Source organism: Quercus robur, chromosome 6 (genome assembly GCF_932294415.1).
Source record: "Quercus robur chromosome 6, dhQueRobu3.1, whole genome shotgun sequence".
In the NCBI taxonomy this organism is placed as follows: Eukaryota; Viridiplantae; Streptophyta; class Magnoliopsida; order Fagales; family Fagaceae; genus Quercus; species Quercus robur.
The window spans coordinates 10457664-10477076 of NC_065539.1; the positions used below are offsets into that span (position 1 = coordinate 10457664).

General features: G+C 36.1%; 2 protein-coding genes across 3 annotated transcripts in view; one reads left to right on the forward strand and one right to left on the reverse strand.

Annotated features, from left to right (window-relative positions):
* Positions 1–19413, forward strand: part of LOC126732702 (uncharacterized) — a 91405-nt gene that overhangs the window by 42909 nt on the left and 29083 nt on the right. The window contains exons 1-2 of one of the 2 annotated variants that reach the window (XM_050435690.1): positions 838–1023; positions 7380–7574. The exons of the other annotated variant lie outside the window; for it this stretch is intronic. Of the exons in view, the coding sequence (XP_050291647.1) occupies positions 838–1023; positions 7380–7574 (381 nt within the window). Of the gene's footprint in view, positions 1–837; positions 1024–7379; positions 7575–19413 lie in introns of those variants that run through there. 2 annotated transcript variants of the gene reach the window in all.
* Positions 16359–18728, reverse strand: LOC126732701 (LOB domain-containing protein 36-like). Its single transcript, XM_050435688.1, has 2 exons — positions 17933–18728; positions 16359–16713 (listed from the first exon to the last, which is right to left on the reverse strand). Exons 1-2 carry the CDS (start codon positions 18726–18728, stop codon positions 16583–16585), a joined length of 927 nt encoding a protein of 308 aa, XP_050291645.1. The 3' UTR covers positions 16359–16582.

Here is a 19413-nt window from a genome sequence, read left to right on the forward strand (position 1 = left end):
GACAGACTCAAGCAATTAAGCTGGGCTTATAATGTTTTTTATTATCTAGGCCTGCTGAAGCTGCATTGAACTTACTGTTCAAATTTGGTTCATTGATATTTTGGGCCCTTAGGCTTTGCTAGAGTTACAAATCTCTATCGTTTTTACGAAAGCCTTTTTCATAGTCCATTTTGTCTATGTCCTCTTTTTTTTTTTTTTTTTTTTTTTTTTTTCTGGCCTTGGACTATGTAAACCATTACTTATCTCATACATAATTGTTCATTATACATCATTTAGAAAATCCATTCAAGTAATTAGTAAAGTCTTATAATGTATTCCTATTTGTCCCCATTTTTTTTTTTTGTCTTTTTTATTATAAAATTATAAAATTTTCTTTTTAAAGAAAATATAATCAAATGTGTTTCGTTTGAGATAAAAGTTATCGGTTTTGAAATTACTTTCCTTCATTTAAAAGACAAAAGACCAAAAATATATATATATATTAAACATATCTATTTATTAACCTTCAAAATGAAACAGCCACGCAAACAAAAATAGGAAGAGATAGTTCTTCATAATTCTAATTCTATTCATCATTTCTACCACAAAATTCTCCAACATCAAAACTGATTCTTCTTGGGCTTTATCAAAAGGCCCCAAAAACCCTATAACCAGACCCGATGTGGGAGCTCTCCAAGTCCCATCACTCTCTCCAATGCCCAACAACTTAAACCCCTAAAAAAAATTAAATCACAAAAAAAAAAAAAAAAAAAGTAAAAACCCTCACACTACACAACACAACACAGTCCAACTCCAAACTCCAAACCCCTCATTGCATTTGCAGAAGTAGAAGAAGAAATGGCGAGGTGGTGGCGCTCTGCTACCAATAACCTGAGGACCGCCGTGTCAAGCCACAGTTCATCGCAGCCATCATCGGCCGGGTACCACACGATCCAGGCAATCCCTAGGGAGTGCGTAGGGAACAGAGTGTCGTCGAGGGACAGAGCTCAGGGTCGAATCCCAGCCGTCGTTATTTCCCAGCACCTCCTCCAGAAAGACTCCACAGCCGTGGTTATTTCCGGATCTGTATGCATTACATTAGGAAGTGGACCAACCAAAACATGTGCCTCAATCTCCTATTAAAATGCAAATTTTCATTTTTTTAAAGGACAGAGGCACATATAGCAAATGGCAATATTGTTGCAGCATATTTATCTATCCAAATTGAGGGGAGTTAACTTACAGATATTTTCACCTAAACCAAGCAGCCTATTGAGAGTCGGTTGCTTTTGACTGGTTAAAGACTGGAATTTTCTTCTGGATTTTAAAACCAGTTCTTTCCACCAAGAGGTTATTAAATCCATGATTCTGTTGTTCTATCAATCCTATCAACTAAGCTTTGCGTTCTGCTTTGCAAACTTTTGCATGGGTTATTATGATTTTGAACAAGCCGCTATGGTGAAATCGGTAGACACGCTGCTGCTCTATTCTCTTTTCTAGGTTCGTCGATATTGATTCAAGCGAATGGACTTCTAACACTTGTTCCGTTGAAAAGATTTTTTCTTTTGTGCATTTTGGATATTCTACATGTTGCAAGCTGCTAGTAGTTTCCAACTGCTCAACCAGTGAAGTTTAGCTAATAGTGTCAGGAGGTGTTAACAACAAACACTGTGATTGTGGGGAAGGGGAAGTGAGAGGAGACTTGTCCTTGTATAGTATTCAGGAGACCATATTCAATCATCCGTAAAATGAAAGATGTGGTACAATTGTACCAAGATTTTCCCTAATCTTTGATGTTAAAGTATGTGTGTTCTATATGATAGGTCTTTAGATCAAAGATTTTTTTTTTTTTTTTTCCTTAATACTGTGTCACGTTCTTTGTTTTTTGTTGTTTGGAGATGGGTTTTTTATGTTATTTTGTAGTTTGAAGTCTGCTGCGAAATGTCACTTGTTTCTTGACATTATTTCACATTGATGGTGAGTGATAATTATATACCTACAAATATCCTTCTAAAACAATGTACAATCACTTGGCAATGGAGGAATTGGTTAGTTTGCGTTCTATAATCCTATTGTGTACAAAATTTTGCTATAATAAATCTATAGAAAAAATGCAATTTCTGTGGCAGCTTTTAGATGCTATATAGAGATGATCTCTTTTTGTTCCCTCGAGAGCAAATAAAGTATATCTACTTTTGTGATGCAACAAAAAATATAATTTTTGTATCTTGAACGTGTTTTGCCTTTTTTATTTTTGAAACCAATTAATTTCCTCCTCTATATTTGAAAAATAAGCAAATATCTCAAATCCGTTACTTTTTCAATTAAATCTAATGAAGTCACAATGATTACAAATGTTATCAAAGAAAACAACAATACAATTCTCAACTTTTTCTCTTCCTTGTGGTGTACAATTAATAATTTCTTTAAAAAACACATTGGATTTATCTGAGAAAGTAAATTGGGATTATTTGCTTATTTCTCAAATATAAATGGGAAATTAGTTAGTTTTAAAGATAACAAGTAAACTGTGAACTATCCCGTACGTAAAAAGGAAAAAGTGTTTTTTTCTTCCTCCCAATTCTCTATTTGCTATGTAAAAGATACAACTTATATACTTGTCATGTCTTAGTTTTGACACTCTTTTTTTATGAACTGAAAATTTTAATTAGTAAACTTATTCTAATTTGGGATTAATCTCTTGTGCATTATTGAGACTTTACAGTAGTTTAGTAGACCACTTCTATGGCAAATGTCACTTGTCTTGTAGAAAGGCGTCGTATTAAAGCCCATGTGGCTCTCCTTAATTCCTTTATAGTTGACTTCTGACCTTGCCTTGGAGCAAGTTCTTGTGGACCAAGTCTTGAGGCAATACGAGACTCAGCGGGTTGTTGGGTACTTGAACAACATATTTATAAATTTTTTAAAAAAAATTTGTTTTCAGCTATTAAAAACATAATAATGAATTATGCAACTTTAAAAGATGTTATATTATTCATTATTATTATTATTTTATTAGGTGAATTTTGATAAATTTATTGTTAGATTATATTTTTATTAAATACTTTTTATGTTTATAAATTTTCAAATTAAAAATTAATAGCTTTGTCATCAAGTTGAATTTCAAGTTTTTATAGTTAAAAACTATGCATAAAAAAATGAGTTTACGATCAAATTGTAATTAATTCAAAATTTGACATGTATATTAAAAATCATATCATATACTATATAATAAAAGTTAGGTTTAAAAGTCGTGATTACGCCAAGTGGCTTTACCAAATTGTAGAAATTTTTTTAAATTTTTAAATTTTAATATTTTTCTTCTCCTATAATTTTTAAGTTGATAAAAATCTTAATTTGATTACAATTTAAACTCTTCATCTAATCCATTTAATTATTATATTTTACATGTAGTGTATTATAATCCAAATTCTTTATCTAATCCATCTAATCATTATTTTTTAAGTGTTGTTTAATTACTACACTACATGTATTTATTTGGTTTTTTTTTCTTTGAGCCATACAACTATTGAAATTCAAATCTAGCCACATGTCAACACATTAGGGGATAAAGCAGGTTTGGCATGCAAAGTCTCAAAGAATTTCACTATGTAACGTAATAGAAGTGTATGCTTTGGCATACGGTTTTGATATGAATAAACATAAAACGAATCATAGTAAATATATGCGTACCATCCCCCTAGAATTTTGAGATGAATAAAAAAGCTACTGATTTCGTTAAACCTCCCTTAAAATTCGACTTTAGTTGGTTAAGGAAAAAAACAAAACCATTGTAAATCAGGACTCTTCCTAATCTATATATATACAGAATCTGACTAAAAAAAAAAAAAAAAAAAACAACCTAAGGCCTTAACTCCACAAATTTGCAAAGCCACGAGCGACGAGTACTCTACAGTCTGCTTCAGAACTCTACTGGCGCCGGCTCTCTACAGATTTGCAGTGGTATCTCTCTTTAAAAGTTGGGCTTAAAAGTCATGATTGCATCATGTGGCTTCATCAAATTACAGAAATTTTATTAAATTTTTAGATTTAAAAAAAAAAACTAAAAATGAATAGTATTCTACCAAGATTCTAATTCATTTTTATCATCAAATAAAATTATATTAACATTATTTTTTTTTATTTGTTAGGATATATTTCTTAAATTAAGGGATACTATTAAACATACAAAAATTTAATTTAGATAATATATATCATCTAATTAACATTATTTTTTTATTTGTTAGGATATATTTCTTAAATTAAGGGATAATATTTAACATACAAAAATTTAATTTTTTTTAGAGATAATACAAAATTTTAATTTAGATAATATTTATCATCTAAATTTTCAAAAATGTAATTCTACTATAATTAAAAGTCTATTTTAAAAATTTTCTAAATTTGAATCTCATCCCACGTTTTTGCTGTTTCTATTCTCCTCAAGTTGCAACTTAAATTTTAGCTGATGCTACACTTTGCATCCTCAAATACTAACATAGCACGTGAGAGAGGTCTACAATGGTGGAAGACTAATGCCACTGAAAGTCTATATAGTCTTTGTTTTTCTCTGAGTTGTATAAAAAATGAGTCACGAGATCAAAATTGCAACTTCAAATTTTCTAGAATAAAGAAAGAAAGAAAGTTTGAGACAAAGGATATTGTCACTGACAAACAATTAAAATTTTTCTAAATTTTAATCTCATCCCACTGTTCATTGTTCACGTTTTTGACTATTAAGGGATAAGCAAAATTCAGTGATTAATATATATCTATTCAAGGAAATAGTACATATCTCAATTAATTTGATAATCTTTATCTATGTCAAAAAAACAATATATATCTCTATTAATTTGATAATTTATACGTTGATGACATTTTAAACAAAAAAAAAAAAAAAAAAAAAATCTATTAGAATAAGAAGTCTGAGAAATAGCCTCCAAAGGAACACAAGAAATTCAACTTGAAGAAGCTTTCATACAAGGAAAGGAAGGCCAAATTGATTGAGAGATTGAATGCTTTTAACTCCATAGCCGATGATGATGAGTGAAAATAGTGTTGGATTCAGTGCTTAATATTTGTTAATTATCTGTTATACATTTTGTTTTTTTGTCAGCCCAACTAAGAACTTAGCCGTGTTTTTCTTTTTGTTAAATTTGTCATTTTTGCAGGTTGTCTTTCATCATCTAGATGTTTAACTAGATATGAATTTTTGCATCATTTATATATATAAAAAAATATCAACCACGTTCTCTTTCTCTCTTTTTATTTATTTTTATTTTTATTAGCATTATATTGATTCTTCATCTCAAAGATGATGCTTCCATTGCTACTATGGACAGTTACGTATCTCATGCAAGCATATATGAACTTAAATTGCCTTTATTTTGAATCCTTTATTATTTTGCTAGATGTGATTAGGCTCAAAAGTATATGCTTCATTATTTTTCTAGATCATTTAAATACACTACAACTAAGTTAATAGGATTTATTTTATATAATTTATCAAACAAAATGAAATAAATTTTGTCAAGTATGATTTATTCATGTTGTTCCCTTTTCACTTTTTATTTTTATTTTGTATATCAGTATTTATTTATGTAAAGTGTGCATAGAATTATGTATCCATTTGCAACATTAATTAATATTTTTTTGCTAATTATTAGTATAATTTTCTATTCCCAACAAATTCTTCATTAATCTTTTTATATTTTTGGTTTTAAATTGCAAAATTTTGGACCATCATTATAAAATAGGTTTTTTTTTTTTTTCTTTTTTTTCCTTGTGATTATGGAACTTATTTGACTAAAGTAGTAAAATCAAAGTGGAAATGATAGCTCTTTATAGAAAAAAATTTATTTTAAAGCATGGTATTAAATGGTCATAGACTCATGCAATTTTACAATCTATATGCTTCAATTTTTTCTTTTTTTTTTAACTCAGTTTAATTTTTTCTTGATTTTGTTTTCCAGGTTTGTCATAAAAGATTCCAAGCATCTTAAGAAAGGTCTGTAATCTATATGTCTCTCTTACAATTCAAACTATTCATTTTCTTTTGTTTCTCAAATAAATTTTGTATTATATGAATTTATGTATAAAATCATGCAACGTACAAGAAGCAAAAATTATGATAGGTTCTATAATTAGAACAAATTAAAGGTTATTACTCTTCAAATAGTTCTATCTTTTAAAAGTAGCTAATTTTTATAATACTATGTCTAAAGATTTTAATAAAGAACAATGACGAAGAAGAACAAGGATACTCTAAAAACATAGTGTACAAATAAGTATTCAAAGGAAAAAAAATACTTTTGACATTTTTTAATCATTGATATTATTTTTAACAATACTTCAAGTCACTAACAAATTAGCACTTATTTTGTTATAATAATTATTAAAATATATAATTATTTATACATATATTTTATAAGTTTTTTCATAAAACCGTGCAATGCACGGGCAATAACTAGTATATATAACTAGTATATAGAACATTTAGATCCTCAATGCGCCTCAAAAATCTGATGCTGGTGGTGGTGCTGCTGTTGCTGCTGCTGTTGGGTCTCGCGAAACATCATTTGGCCGTTATGCGTAGCAACACCAGTGGGAATCCCCATCATCGTCGACGACATGTTGTAAGGTAAGGCCACCCTGGAAGAGGAAGGATTGCCCGGGTGATGTTGCTGTGGGATAAAGCCGGGAGGTTGGAGAATAGGTAGCATGGCCTGAGGTCCAATGTATGTGGCAAGTTCTTTCTTGGCATTGTAGAGATCAGTCTGGACTTGCTTCAGCCTGTGTTGAAGAATGGAAATTACACCCACACAGCCATACACCGGGTCTCGCAAGCGAGCCTCTGCCTCGTAGGCCAAGGAGTTCACCGCATCTTCACGCTGGGCAGCATTGAGTTCATTGAGAAGCTTGGCCACGTTGCTCGCTCTGAAGAGATAGTTCTTCATACTTCTAATTCTATTCAACATTTCTACCACAAAATTCTCCAACAACAAAACTGATTCTTCTTGGGCTTTGTCAAAAGGGCCCATAACCCCTATAACCAGACCCGATGTGGGAGCTCTCCAAGGCCCAACAACTTAAACCCCTAAAAAAAATTAAATCACAAAAAAAAGAAGAAGGTAAAAACCCTCACACTACACAACACAACACAACACAATCCAACTCCAAACCCCTCATTGCATTTGCAAAAGTAGAAGGGCGAGGTGGTGGCGCTCCGCTACCAACAACCTGAGGACCGCCGTGTCAAGCCACAGTTCATCGCAGCCATCATGGGCTGGGTACCACACGAATACACGATCCAGGCAATCCCTAGGGAATGCGTAGGGAACAGAGTGTCGTCGAGGGACAGAGCTCAGGGTCGAATCCCAGCTGTCGTTATTTCCCAGCACCTCCTCCAGAAAGACTCCACAGCCCCACGATCCATGTCCAGGAAGCACCTGGTTACCACTGAGTGGAAGCAGATTCAAGCCATTCTCAAGCCCGTTGAGCTCCCATTTTTTTACTCCACCACTTTCCCGCTCCACATCCGAGCCGGTTCCGGATCCTCTCACCTAATTGAATCCGGCACCGTCCTCCCCATCAAGGCAACCCCCCCTTTTGCATGGGTTATTATGATTTCGAACAAGCCGCTACAGTGAAATCGGTAGACACGCTGCTCTATTCTCTTTTCTAGGTTCGTCGATATTGAATCAAGCGAATGGACTTCTAACACTTGTTCCGTTGAAAAGATTTTTTTCTTTTGTGCATTTTGGATATTCTACATGTTGCAAGCTGCTAGTAGTTTCCAACAGCTGAACCAGTGAAGTTTAGCTAATAGTGTCAGGAGGTGTTAACAACAAACACTGTGATTGTGGGGAAGGGGAAGTGAGAGGACACTTGTCCTTGTATGGTATTCAGGAGACCATATTCAATCATCCGTAAAGTATATGTGTTCTATATGATAGGTCTTTAGATCAAAGATTTTTTTTTCCCTTAATACTGTGTCACGTTCTTTGTTTTTTGTTGTTTGGAGATGGATTTTTTATGTTATTTTGTAGTTTGAAGTCTGCTGCGAAATGTCACTTGTTTCTTGACATTATTTCACATTGATGGTGAGTGATAATTATATAGACCTACAAACATCCTTCTAAAAAAATGTACAATCACTTGGGCTTAGCCCAGTATACTGTACTTGTAGTTTACTCCTTTTACTTGTACTGCACACATATCTAGCCTATATAAGACTCTCTATTGTACATTATTATACACACATCAATATACAGACTATTCAGTCTTTCTCACATTTTATATTCTTAACATGGTACCAGAGCCAATACTCTGACTTTCTGGTTCCTATGGACATCTCCGGCGTTCTTCCATTGCTCTCGCCTTCATCCAGTAGCCACTATCAGAGGCGAGTCACCGTCGTCACGCCCACAATCCCAACAACTCTCGGATCTCATTGTTCTGCTCATCCAATTGTCAAAGCAAAGGCATTGAGTGACAGAACAAACAATCCCGAGCAAAACCCAACCAAGAACGGCTAGAAAACACTTCACACGCGCCTCCACGCGTCGCCTGAAGTTTATGCCTCACGAGCATGCGCTCCACGCGCCGCTACTCTCACTCACGCGCCCCACGCGCCAGACCGGACGTACTCCACGCGCCCCACGCGCCAGCTTCGTTTCACGAACTGCCACGTCAGCCCTAGTGTGACGTCACCCTGCCATGTCAGCACACGTTAGCGGTTGACTAGACCAGACCTGACCGTTGACTTTGACTTGACCGTTGACTTTGACCGTTAACCGTTGACCAAGTCAAAATTTTTCAACAGGACCTGTCTTGCTCAGTTTTTCACGTAGATTCTGATTTTGGGCTCGTTTCTACATTTGAGGTATCTAAATCTCACTTTTTGGTCATTTTCTCCATTATGGCTCAACAAAGTGAACGAGATATCATACGTCCTATCACCATCATGTTGGATGGTCCTACTAGCTATCATGCATGGTCTCAGAATATGACCGTCTTTCTCAAGGGTCGTAAACTGTGGAGATATGTGACTGGTTCAATTCCTAAGCCAGTACCAAACCCTAAGTCCAAAGCCACAGCTGCTGAAGAGTCTTCCAAGACTGCTGTTACAACAGATGATTATGAAGAACGTCTAGAAGAATGGGAGAGTATTCAGAGTAAGATCTTATCTTGGTTTATCAATACCTCTATTCCCTCCATTCATAATCTTCTTCCTCGTCTTGAAACTGCTGAGGCTGCTTGGAAATTTTTCGCCGATCGTTATAACTGCACTAATGATTCAAGCTTGGAGTTTCACATTGAATCAAAACTTTATCAAATGCGCCAAGAGACAGGTCAGTCTATTTCTGATTTTTATTCTCAAACTTCTACTATGTGGGAACAACTCTTTGCAGCAGATCCTCCACTGGTGTGTTCTAAGGACATTGAGCTCTTTGTCAAATATCGGGATTGCCGTAGATTTATGCACTTCATGATGGGTTTACGTGAGGATTTTGAGCCTACTAGGGCTTCTCTACTTAGCTGGTCTCCTACTCCTTCTCTTGATGCTGCAGTAAAGGAGCTCATTTCTGAGGAGAATCGTCGGCCTACTTATCACATGACATCATCTGATCATGTCTTGGCTACACCCTTACCACAGCCTCCCATTGTTGCATTCACTGCTCCTCCGCGAATAAACTCCGGGTGTCCCACCTCTCAGTCTTCCAAAGGTGCTCACTGCAAGTTTTGCCGTGCCAAAGGCCATGACATCTCTGTTTGTCGTAAGCTACAGAAATTTGTGCAAGAGCAGAATAAAGCTTCTCTTCCTCAGGCAGCTGTTGTATGTCCTTCAGATCCATCGGTTCCTACAGGTTCGTCTTTGGCTTCCTCACTTACTACGGCTGATATTGAGGCAGTTGTTCAACAGGTTTTATCCCGCACTTCCACTGCCCTTTCTGTCACCTCAGGTAAACAACCATGATTTTTTGATACTGCATGTTGTAACCATATGACTCCTGATGAATCCCAATTTTCTGATAAGGCACCCTTAGAACATCCAATCACCATTTACACTGCTGATGGAACTCCTATGCCTGTTAGTCATAAAGGAACAATCTCTTCTCCTTGTTTATCCCTTAGTGACACTTTTCATATTCCAAAGTTATCCCTCAATTTGCTTTCTGTTGGTCAACTTTGTGAATTAGGCATAGATCTTCTATTTACTAATCATGGTGTGGATGTGCAGGATCCCCGGACGGGTCAAGTGCTTGGGACAGGCCGTAAGGTTGGTCGCATGTTTGAGGTTCATGACTTGAAGATTCCTTCACAAGTTGTTTCTGTAGCTGCTACCACTGCCACCTCCTCACCTGATCTATGGTATGCTCGTCTTGGTCATCCATCCTTATCTCGTCTTCAATTGTTAGCTTCTCAAGGTCATTTAGGTTCAGTTCAGTTTCAAAAATTTGATTGTACTTCCTGTCATTTTGGCAAACAAACAAAATTGCCATTTAATAAAAGTGACTCCTTTTCTTCTGCCCCTTTTGATCTTATACATTCTGATATTTGGGGTCCTGCACCTGTTCCCACTGAGGGGGGATCTAAATATTTTGTCATATTTGTGGATGATTTTTCTCGGTATACTTGGATTTATCTGCTTCACCATAGGTCTGAACTTGTGTCTATTTACCAAACATTTCATAAAATGATTGAAACACAGTTCAATCGCACCGTTAAAGTCTTTCGATCAGATAATGCTCAAGAATATAATGATAAATCTTTCCTATCCTTTTTAGATAGACATGGTACTCTTCCTCAGCGGTCTTATCCTTACACCTTTCAACAAAATGGTCGTGCAGAACGAAAACATCGTCACATTCTTGATGTTGTCCGTACCTTTCTCATTTCTGCCTCTTTTCCTGAGCGATTTTGGGGTGAGGCCGCACTCACTGTTGTGCACACTATTAATCGTATTCCTTCATCAACTACACACAACAAATCACCATTTGAGCTTCTCTATGGTCAAACTCCTGACTACTCCTCTCTTCGGGTTTTTGGTTGTGCTTGCTTTGTCTCTCTTCCTCCTCATGAACGAACAAAGCTCCAACCTCGTACTCGTCTCTGTTGTTTCCTTGGTTATGGTGTGTCTCAAAAAGGGTTTCGCTGCTATGATCCCATTTCTCATCGTCTTCGTGTCTCCCGTCATGTTGAGTTTTGGGAACATCGTCCTTTCACGAGTCTTTAGCAATTTCCTACATTTTCTTCCTTAGAGTCTCCCATTTTTACTGATCTTTTCCTCCCTCTCTATCCTGAACTTGTGGAGGATTCTTCAGCATCGACTGCCTCTCCAGACGACTCATCTCCGATTCTGTCTTCGGCATATGACCCGCCTGTCTTGGATCCTGTGGCACCACCCTCTCCTGAGTCTCCTATTAGTCCTGAACTTCGTCGTTCCACTCGGGTAAGCATTCCTCCCCCTTATCTCACTAATTATCATTACTCTTTTGCTCTTGCCACTCTCTATGAACCTCACACCTATCGTGAGGCTCATACTGACCCTTTTTGGCAGCAAGCTATGAATGAAGAACTAGATGCCCTTCATAAGAATCACACTTGGGATATGGTTGATTTGCCTCCTGGTCAGTTTGTAGTAGGTTGTAGGTGGGTTTACAAGATCAAGACCAAGGCTGATGGATCTGTTGAACGATACAAGGCTCGCCTAGTTGCCAAGGGCTTTACTCAGGAGTATGGTATTGACTATGAGGAAACATTTGCTCCTGTTGCTCGTCTTACATCTGTTAGATGTCTCATTGCTGTGGCTGCTGTTCGTCGTTGGCCTCTTTATCAAATGGATGTGAAGAATGCTTTCCTCAATGGAGACCTCCATGAAGAAGTGTACATGCAACCACCCCCTGGCTATCCACACTCAGGCAATCAAGTTTGCCGCCTTCGCCGTGCTCTTTATGGCCTTAAGCAAGCTCCTCGAGCTTGGTTTGAAAATTTTAGCTCAGTTGTTGCTCAGCAGGGTTTCACTTCGAGTCCTCATGACACTGCTCTCTTTGTTCGAAGATCTTCTGCTGGTATCACTCTTATTCTTCTTTATGTTGATGATATGATTATTACTAGAGATGATTCTGCAGGTATCCGCTCTCTTCAGAACTTCCTTAGTCAGCATTTTGAGATGAAAGATCTGGGCACTCTCAGCTATTTTCTTGGGCTTGAGGTTACCTCATCCTCTGATGGATACTATCTTTCCTAGGCTAAATATGCTTCTGATCTTCTCTCCAAAGCCGGTGTCACTGATAACAAGACTGTTTCCACTCATTTGGAATACAATGCAAAGCTCACACTCTTAGACGGTGAACCTATATCTGATGCTACTCGCTATCGTCAGTTGGTTGGCAGTTTGATCTATCTCACTGTTACTCGTCCAGATATTTCACATGCCGTGGGTATGGTTAGTAAGTTCATGGATGCACCTCGTTCTGTCCACTATGCTGCTGTTCTTCGGATTCTCCGATATGTCAAAGGTACACTTTATCATGGTCTGCATTACTCCTCTCGATCTTCTCTCGAGCTTCATGCTTATTCAGATGCTGACTGGGCAGGTGATCCGACTGATCGATGCTCTATCACAGGTTTCTGTTTCCTGTTAGGTACTTCTCTGGTCTCGTGGCGCAGCAAGAAGCAGGATGTGATTTCCTGTTCTAGTACTGAGGCTGAGTATCGTGCCCTTGCCGACACCACTTGTGAGCTTGTTTGGCTTCGCTGGCTCTTGGCTGACATGGATGCTCCACAGCCCACTGCCACTCCTCTTTATTGTGACAATCGTAGTGCTATCTACATTGCTCATAATGATGTCTTCCATGAACGCACTAAGCATATTGAGATCGACTGCCACATCACTCGCCAGCATCTTAAGAAAGGAAATCTCCAGTTATTCTCCATCTCCTCTGCTGACCAGCCTGCTGATATCTTTACCAAGATTCACCCGCCTGGTCGTCTTCGAGATTTTATATCCAAACTCCAGTTGGCTTCCTCCTTGCCACCTCGAGTTTGAGGGGGGATGTTAGTGTATAGCTTAGACTAGCTTAGCCCATTAGGCTTAGCCCAGTATACTGTACTTGTAGTTTACTCCTTTTACTTGTACTGCACACATATCTAGTCTATATAAGACTCTCTATTGTACATTATTATACACACATCAATATACAGACTATTCAGTCTTTCTCACACTTTATATTCTTAACAATATTCAATCATCCGTAAAGTATGTGTGTTCTATATGATAGGTCTTTAGATCAAAGATTTTTTTTTCCCTTAATACTGTGTCACGTTCTTTGTTTTTTTGTTGTTTGGAGATGGATTTTTTATGTTATTTTGTAGTTTGAAGTCTGCTGCGAAATGTCACTTGTTTCTTGACATTATTTCACATTGATGGTGAGTGATAATTATATAGACCTACAAACATCCTTCTAAAAAAATGTACAATCACTTGGCAATGGAGGAATTGGCTAGTTTGCGTTCTATAATCCTATAGTGTACAAAATTTTGCTATAATAAGTCTTTAGAAAAAATGCAATTTATGTGGCAGCTTTTAGATGCTATATAGAGATGATCTCTTTTTGTTTCCTCGAGAGCAAATAAAGTAAATCTACTTTTGTGATGCAACAAAAGATATAATTTTTGTATCTTGAACGTGTTTTGCCATAATTTAAAATTTTTTTTGCTAGATAAATATATGTATTGTTTCCAGAGCAGATACTTCCTGTAATTGAGCCAGAAAGGAGAATTCCACATTATTCTTATTCCATCTCAGCATGTTTGGAAATTTTAGCAAACTTCAGATTTCTTAAGTGTAACCAGCGAACTCTATTTACTCGATTAGATGTTGATTTAGATCTTAATCACTCTAATATGTGTCATTAATTGTTGAACTGGAATCACTTTTGTTGCTATTATTTTTGTGAACTAGCCATGGGGATATCCGGATATGTATCTTATTCAGGTCGGTTTTGAATTTGATTAGGGTATTGGTGTTCCTTTTTACTTGTAAGCACTTGACAAGCTCAGTGAATTATCTCTGGTCAAATATTGTTCTAATGCTACTTTTACACTGATTATACTGATTATAAATCTTTTATGCCAAAACAGGTGGCCATTTGAATAGGGTAAGAACTAGTCTAAAATATCTTTGTCCGGCTGAACTCCTTCCTCCCAATATTTTGAGGTGGACGTGAGCAATCTAGATATCGGAGATAGAATTTTCATGCATGATGTTGAGGTTCGTCCATCCTTGAAGCTTCTGAGTAAGAATGAAAACAAGCCAATAGGTAAGATAGTAGCCACGAAGTGGGAAAATCCAGAACCTGCCAGTTAATAGGCAATGAAGCACAACTTGAAAGGCCATTTCTGATTTGCTTGTCATGACTTACAGCGAGAAGCACTTTAAGAATAAGACTGCTGCTTTGGCTAGGTTAGTACTTGAGAGGTGCTTTGGGAATCTCAGGCGGACAAGAAACTTGACATTGTTGTTTAGAAATAGAGTTTAATCAGACAAGAAGATCTTACACTATTTCTTTGTCGAATCACTTGTTTAATTGTCTGGGCAGTAATGGTCAAGGCTGTTACGTTAGTGGATGTCAAATTATTCATAAAAGACAGTTCCTTTTATTTTTGGCCTGTGACTTCAATTCTAGTTCCAGAGCATGGTCAATTGAGATGTTTTTCTTTTCAAGCATAACCAGAGAGTGACATGAACAGCTGTATTCCGGTCCCATGACATATTGTTTAGCTTTGTGAACACTTTACAATTTATCCAAGATTTTTTGTTTCCATATTGTAAGGCAAGAATGAATCTTCCTTATCTTTTTTTTGTGCACATGTTAAAGTAATTATTTCTGTGAAAATGTAATGAGCTCTATGAATCTAATTGAATGTGGAAATAACCATTTAATCCCATGATCTAGCAAATCAAACTTCTAGGTAAACAAATAAAAGAAAGTCTTGAATCAGGAGTTTGGACTTGGGCCAAATAAACTTCTCATGAAAACCCCCACCTGGTATGGCTGTTGGCATAAGGTGCACTTCTGTTTGATAATTGGGATTCCTCATTTCTGTAGCTGTAAGCTACTTGCACAGGTTTTTCTACTGGTGAGACAACTCTTTCCCATGTATATTGTCATAGAGCAATGTTAATTACACACACCATTTTGCACACACATCCATAAATGAAATTTTGAAATAAAATAGTGAATTGAAGACATGATTTCAAGTGTGTAACTAGTTTCATTGTAATAAATCGCGTAAAATTTTCTTAGAGAAACAGTACTTTTTCCCTCTATGTTTAGGGTAGTTCAAAATTCCCTCTTTTATCTTTGAAACCAATCAATTTCCCCCTCTATATTTGGAAAATAAGCAAATATCTCAAATCCGTTACTTTTTTAGTTAAATCCAATGAAGTCACAATGATTTCAAATGTAATCAAAGAAAACAACAATACAATTCTCAGCTTTTTCTCTTCCTTGTGGTGTACAAATACAATTAGTAATTTCTTCAAAAGACACATTGGATTTAACTGAGAAAGTAAATTAGGGTTATCTACTTATTTCTCAAATATAAAAGGGAAATTAGTTAGTTTCAAAGTTAACGAGTAAATTATTAACTACCCCATACGTAAAAATGAGAAAGTGTTTTTTCCTCCCAATATATAAAAGACACAACTTATATACTTGCCATGTCTTAATTTGGACACTCATTTTTTATGAACTGAAAATTTTAATTAGTAAACTTATTCTAATTTGGGATTAATCTCTTGTGCATTAATTATTGAGACTCAACAGTAGTTTAGTAGACCACTTCTTTGGCAATGGCAAACGTCACTTGTCTTGGGGAAGGGTAATGTATTAAAGCCCATGTGGCCTTCCTTAATTCCTTTATGGTTGACTTCTGACCTTGCTTTGGAGCAAGTTCTTGTGGACTTGCCCATGTGGAGTCTTGAAGCAATATGAGACTCGGCGGGTTGTTGGGTACTTGAGTAACATATTTATAAATTAAATTAAAAAAAAAAATTGTTTACAGCTATTAAAAACATAATAATGAATGATGTAACTTTAAATGATCTTACATCATTCATTATTATTATTTTTTTTATGTGTATTTTGATAAATTTATCTTTAGATTATATTTTTATTTAATACTTTTTATGTTTATAAATTTTTTAAATAATTAAAAATTAATAGATTTGTCATCAATGTTAAATTTCTAGTTTTTATAGTTAAAAATTATGCATAAAAATAAGTTTACGATTAAATTGTAAATAATATTTAATTGACACAAAATTTCACATAAATATTAAAAATATTTTGAACATTTAGACGCCTCGCTAGTGGTGCTGTTGGGTCTCGCGAATCATCATTTGGCCGTTATGCGTAGCACCACCTGCGGGAATCTCCATCATCGCCGGCGACATGTTGTAATGTAAGGCCACGCCGGAAGAGGAAAGAGAGAGAAAAATCAAAAAGAAAAGAAAGAAAGAAAATACATACCTTAGAATGAAAATTGGTTGGATGAAAAAGCGGGAAGGTTAGGGTGCTACAAAAAAGAAGCATCAACAAGACGGACCAACACTCCTACCCTCCTCGCTTTCTGACTTAGGTTGCTGCGGCTGGGTTTGCTGGCCTTGTTGCTGTGCTTGTGTCTGTTGTGGTTGAAGCAAGAGCTGTGCCTGAAGCTGATGGTGAGAGCATCTCCAACAGCTAATGTAAAGCCAAATTTGGACCACCAAACAGCACTGTTCATGCTCCAGCCGATTCTCCAAACATCCAAATTCTCCAAATTTATTTTTGAAGTTGCTACAGTGATTCTCTTAATTTCGAGATCACTGTAGCAACTCCAAACCAATTTTTCTGCTTAAAATATTATCTCAGTTACTATTATATCAATTCTTTCTCTATCCTCCGGATTTTTTTTTTCTCTCATTCTCTCCGTTTCTCACAGAATCCAAACACAAAACACAAAACAAAATCCAATTCTTAAAATAAAATTGAATCAGAACAAGCAAATATGGAAAAAAAAATTCATAACAATTCTTTCTCTCAAACATCTCTAAAAACTCAAGCATAATCAAAATACAACTCAAAAACATAATCTTAAAATTAATCAAACCATAATAATAAAAGCTAAAAAAAAAAAAAAAAAAAAACAAGCTATCTACCATCTGGGCTGCGTTGGGAGGAAGACGAGTGGCAGCGGCAGAGGACGACGAGCGGCGGCGGCGGCAGAGCGGAGCCATCTAACCCATCTGTTCTTTCTCTCTCTACCTATTTCTCTGATTCTTATTACAATGAAAAAAAAAAGTTGAGAAAGAGAACTGGAGAAAGAAAGAAAGCCAGAGGGAGGTTCGGGAAAGTGGAAAGTAGAGAAAACAAAAAGGGAGGGGATGGGATATATGGGTATACGTGTGTGGTGGAGAAAAATCAAGAGAAAAAAAAAAGAGAGAAACGTATGGATGATAGAATAGAAAGAAAGAAATGAAAAATAATATAAAAAAAAGAAATGATAATTTAGAAATTCTACCATAATATTTTCATAATAATTTCACAATAAATTTTAAATAATATATTGTTATTAGCTAATATTGGTAAGTAAAAATATAATTTCAGCAGTGGGTTTAAATTAGAACTAGTAACAATTTTTCACATAAGATTTTGATGTGATTCTTATGAAAGTATTGCGAAAAATGTTGTGAATATAACACTTTCTATTGAAAAATATAATTGTTGGGAATGAATATAGAAAGAATAAATGATGATAAAAAAAAAAATAAAGAAAGAATGAAGAAATAATATTTAAATGAAATAGAGAATGGAATAGAGAATCTGTTGGAAAGTGTATTTAAAAAAGTGGATAGGTAAAAGTTAAATGTCACTGTTCATTCTCCAAACAGTACTGCTGGAGATGCTATGAGGGTGGTGATGTTCCGCTCCTTGCTGTGTTTGAATCTGATAAGGGGTTTCATAGGTTCCCAGAGCCAAAGAAGGTGACATGGCCGCAACATTCATCTGATTGTACCCACTTGCAGTGACCGAACCTGCACCGGCCGGGTCGAACCCGCTATTGAACCTCACAAGCTCTGGTTGTTGCTGCTGCTCGTAATTCCGGTAAATCTCATGTTGCTCTCTGGCAGCTACCGCCGCAGCCAATTGTTGCGCCTCGAAAATCTGATGCTGGTGGTGCTGTTGCTGTTGGGTCTCGCGAATCATCATTTGGCCGTTATGCGTAGCAACACCAGTGGGAATCCCCATCATCATCGGCGACATGTTGTAAGGTAAGGCCACGCTAGAAGAGGAAGGATTGCCTGGGTGATGTTGCTGTGGGATAAAGCCGGGAGGTTGGAGAATAGGTAGCATGGCCTGAGGTCCAATGTATGTGGCAAGTTCTTTCTTGGCATTGTAGAGATCAGTCTGGACTTGCTTCAGCCTGTGTTGAAGAATGGAAATTAGACCCACACAGCCATACACCGGGTCTCGCAAGCGAGCCTCTGCCTCGTAGGCCAACGAGTTCACCGCGTCTTCACGCTGGGCAACATTGAGTTCGTTGAGACGCTTGGCCACGTTGCTCGCTCCGAAGACCTTGTGGACATTGGCAAACTTTTGAGGCTGGTCCGGTGGGAAATACGGTGCGAACACGCATCCTTGCGTGCACTTTCGCCTCAAGAATTTGCATGCTGCGCACAGAGAGTTCGATGATGACATTTCTCTGAAAGCAGGAAAAAAAAAATCAACAAGATAGAAAATTATTAGTATTCATAATTGTTAGAGAAAAGGACAAATTGACTTCTTCAGAATAATATTAGTAACCTAGAGAGAGAGAGCGATGGTTAGAGAGAGAGAGACTGGGTTTGTGCAGGGATGGAGCCAAGAATTATGTTTAGGGTTAAGTTGCAACATTAATATATTTATCAAGATAACTTCTACACATATATATATACTCCACACACACGCACACATTGTTATTATATATACACACATATTTACGCACACTTTTTTCTTTGATAAGTTATATATATATATATATACACGCCCAACAACAACAACAAAAAAAAAGCTTAGTATTTTCAATCAAAACTATTTTTGATGATGATCTTTCATAAAATAAAATTCATTTTTTTTTCCATTTTCATAGTCAAATTTTTAAAAAGTTTCATTTTAAATACAAATTATCAAATTTTATGCTAAAAGAAGTAAAAAATCTTTCAATTGAACTAATGAAATTTTCCAAAACATGAATATCCAAAACTTGGAGAAATAAGTTAGGTTCCAAACATATTTAAAACTACCTTACTTTAACCCATTATATGGCAACTAAAGACACATTTCATATGTAGTTTTAGTGACAAATTTTTTTTAATGAGTTAATAACTTGTTAATCGTCATATAA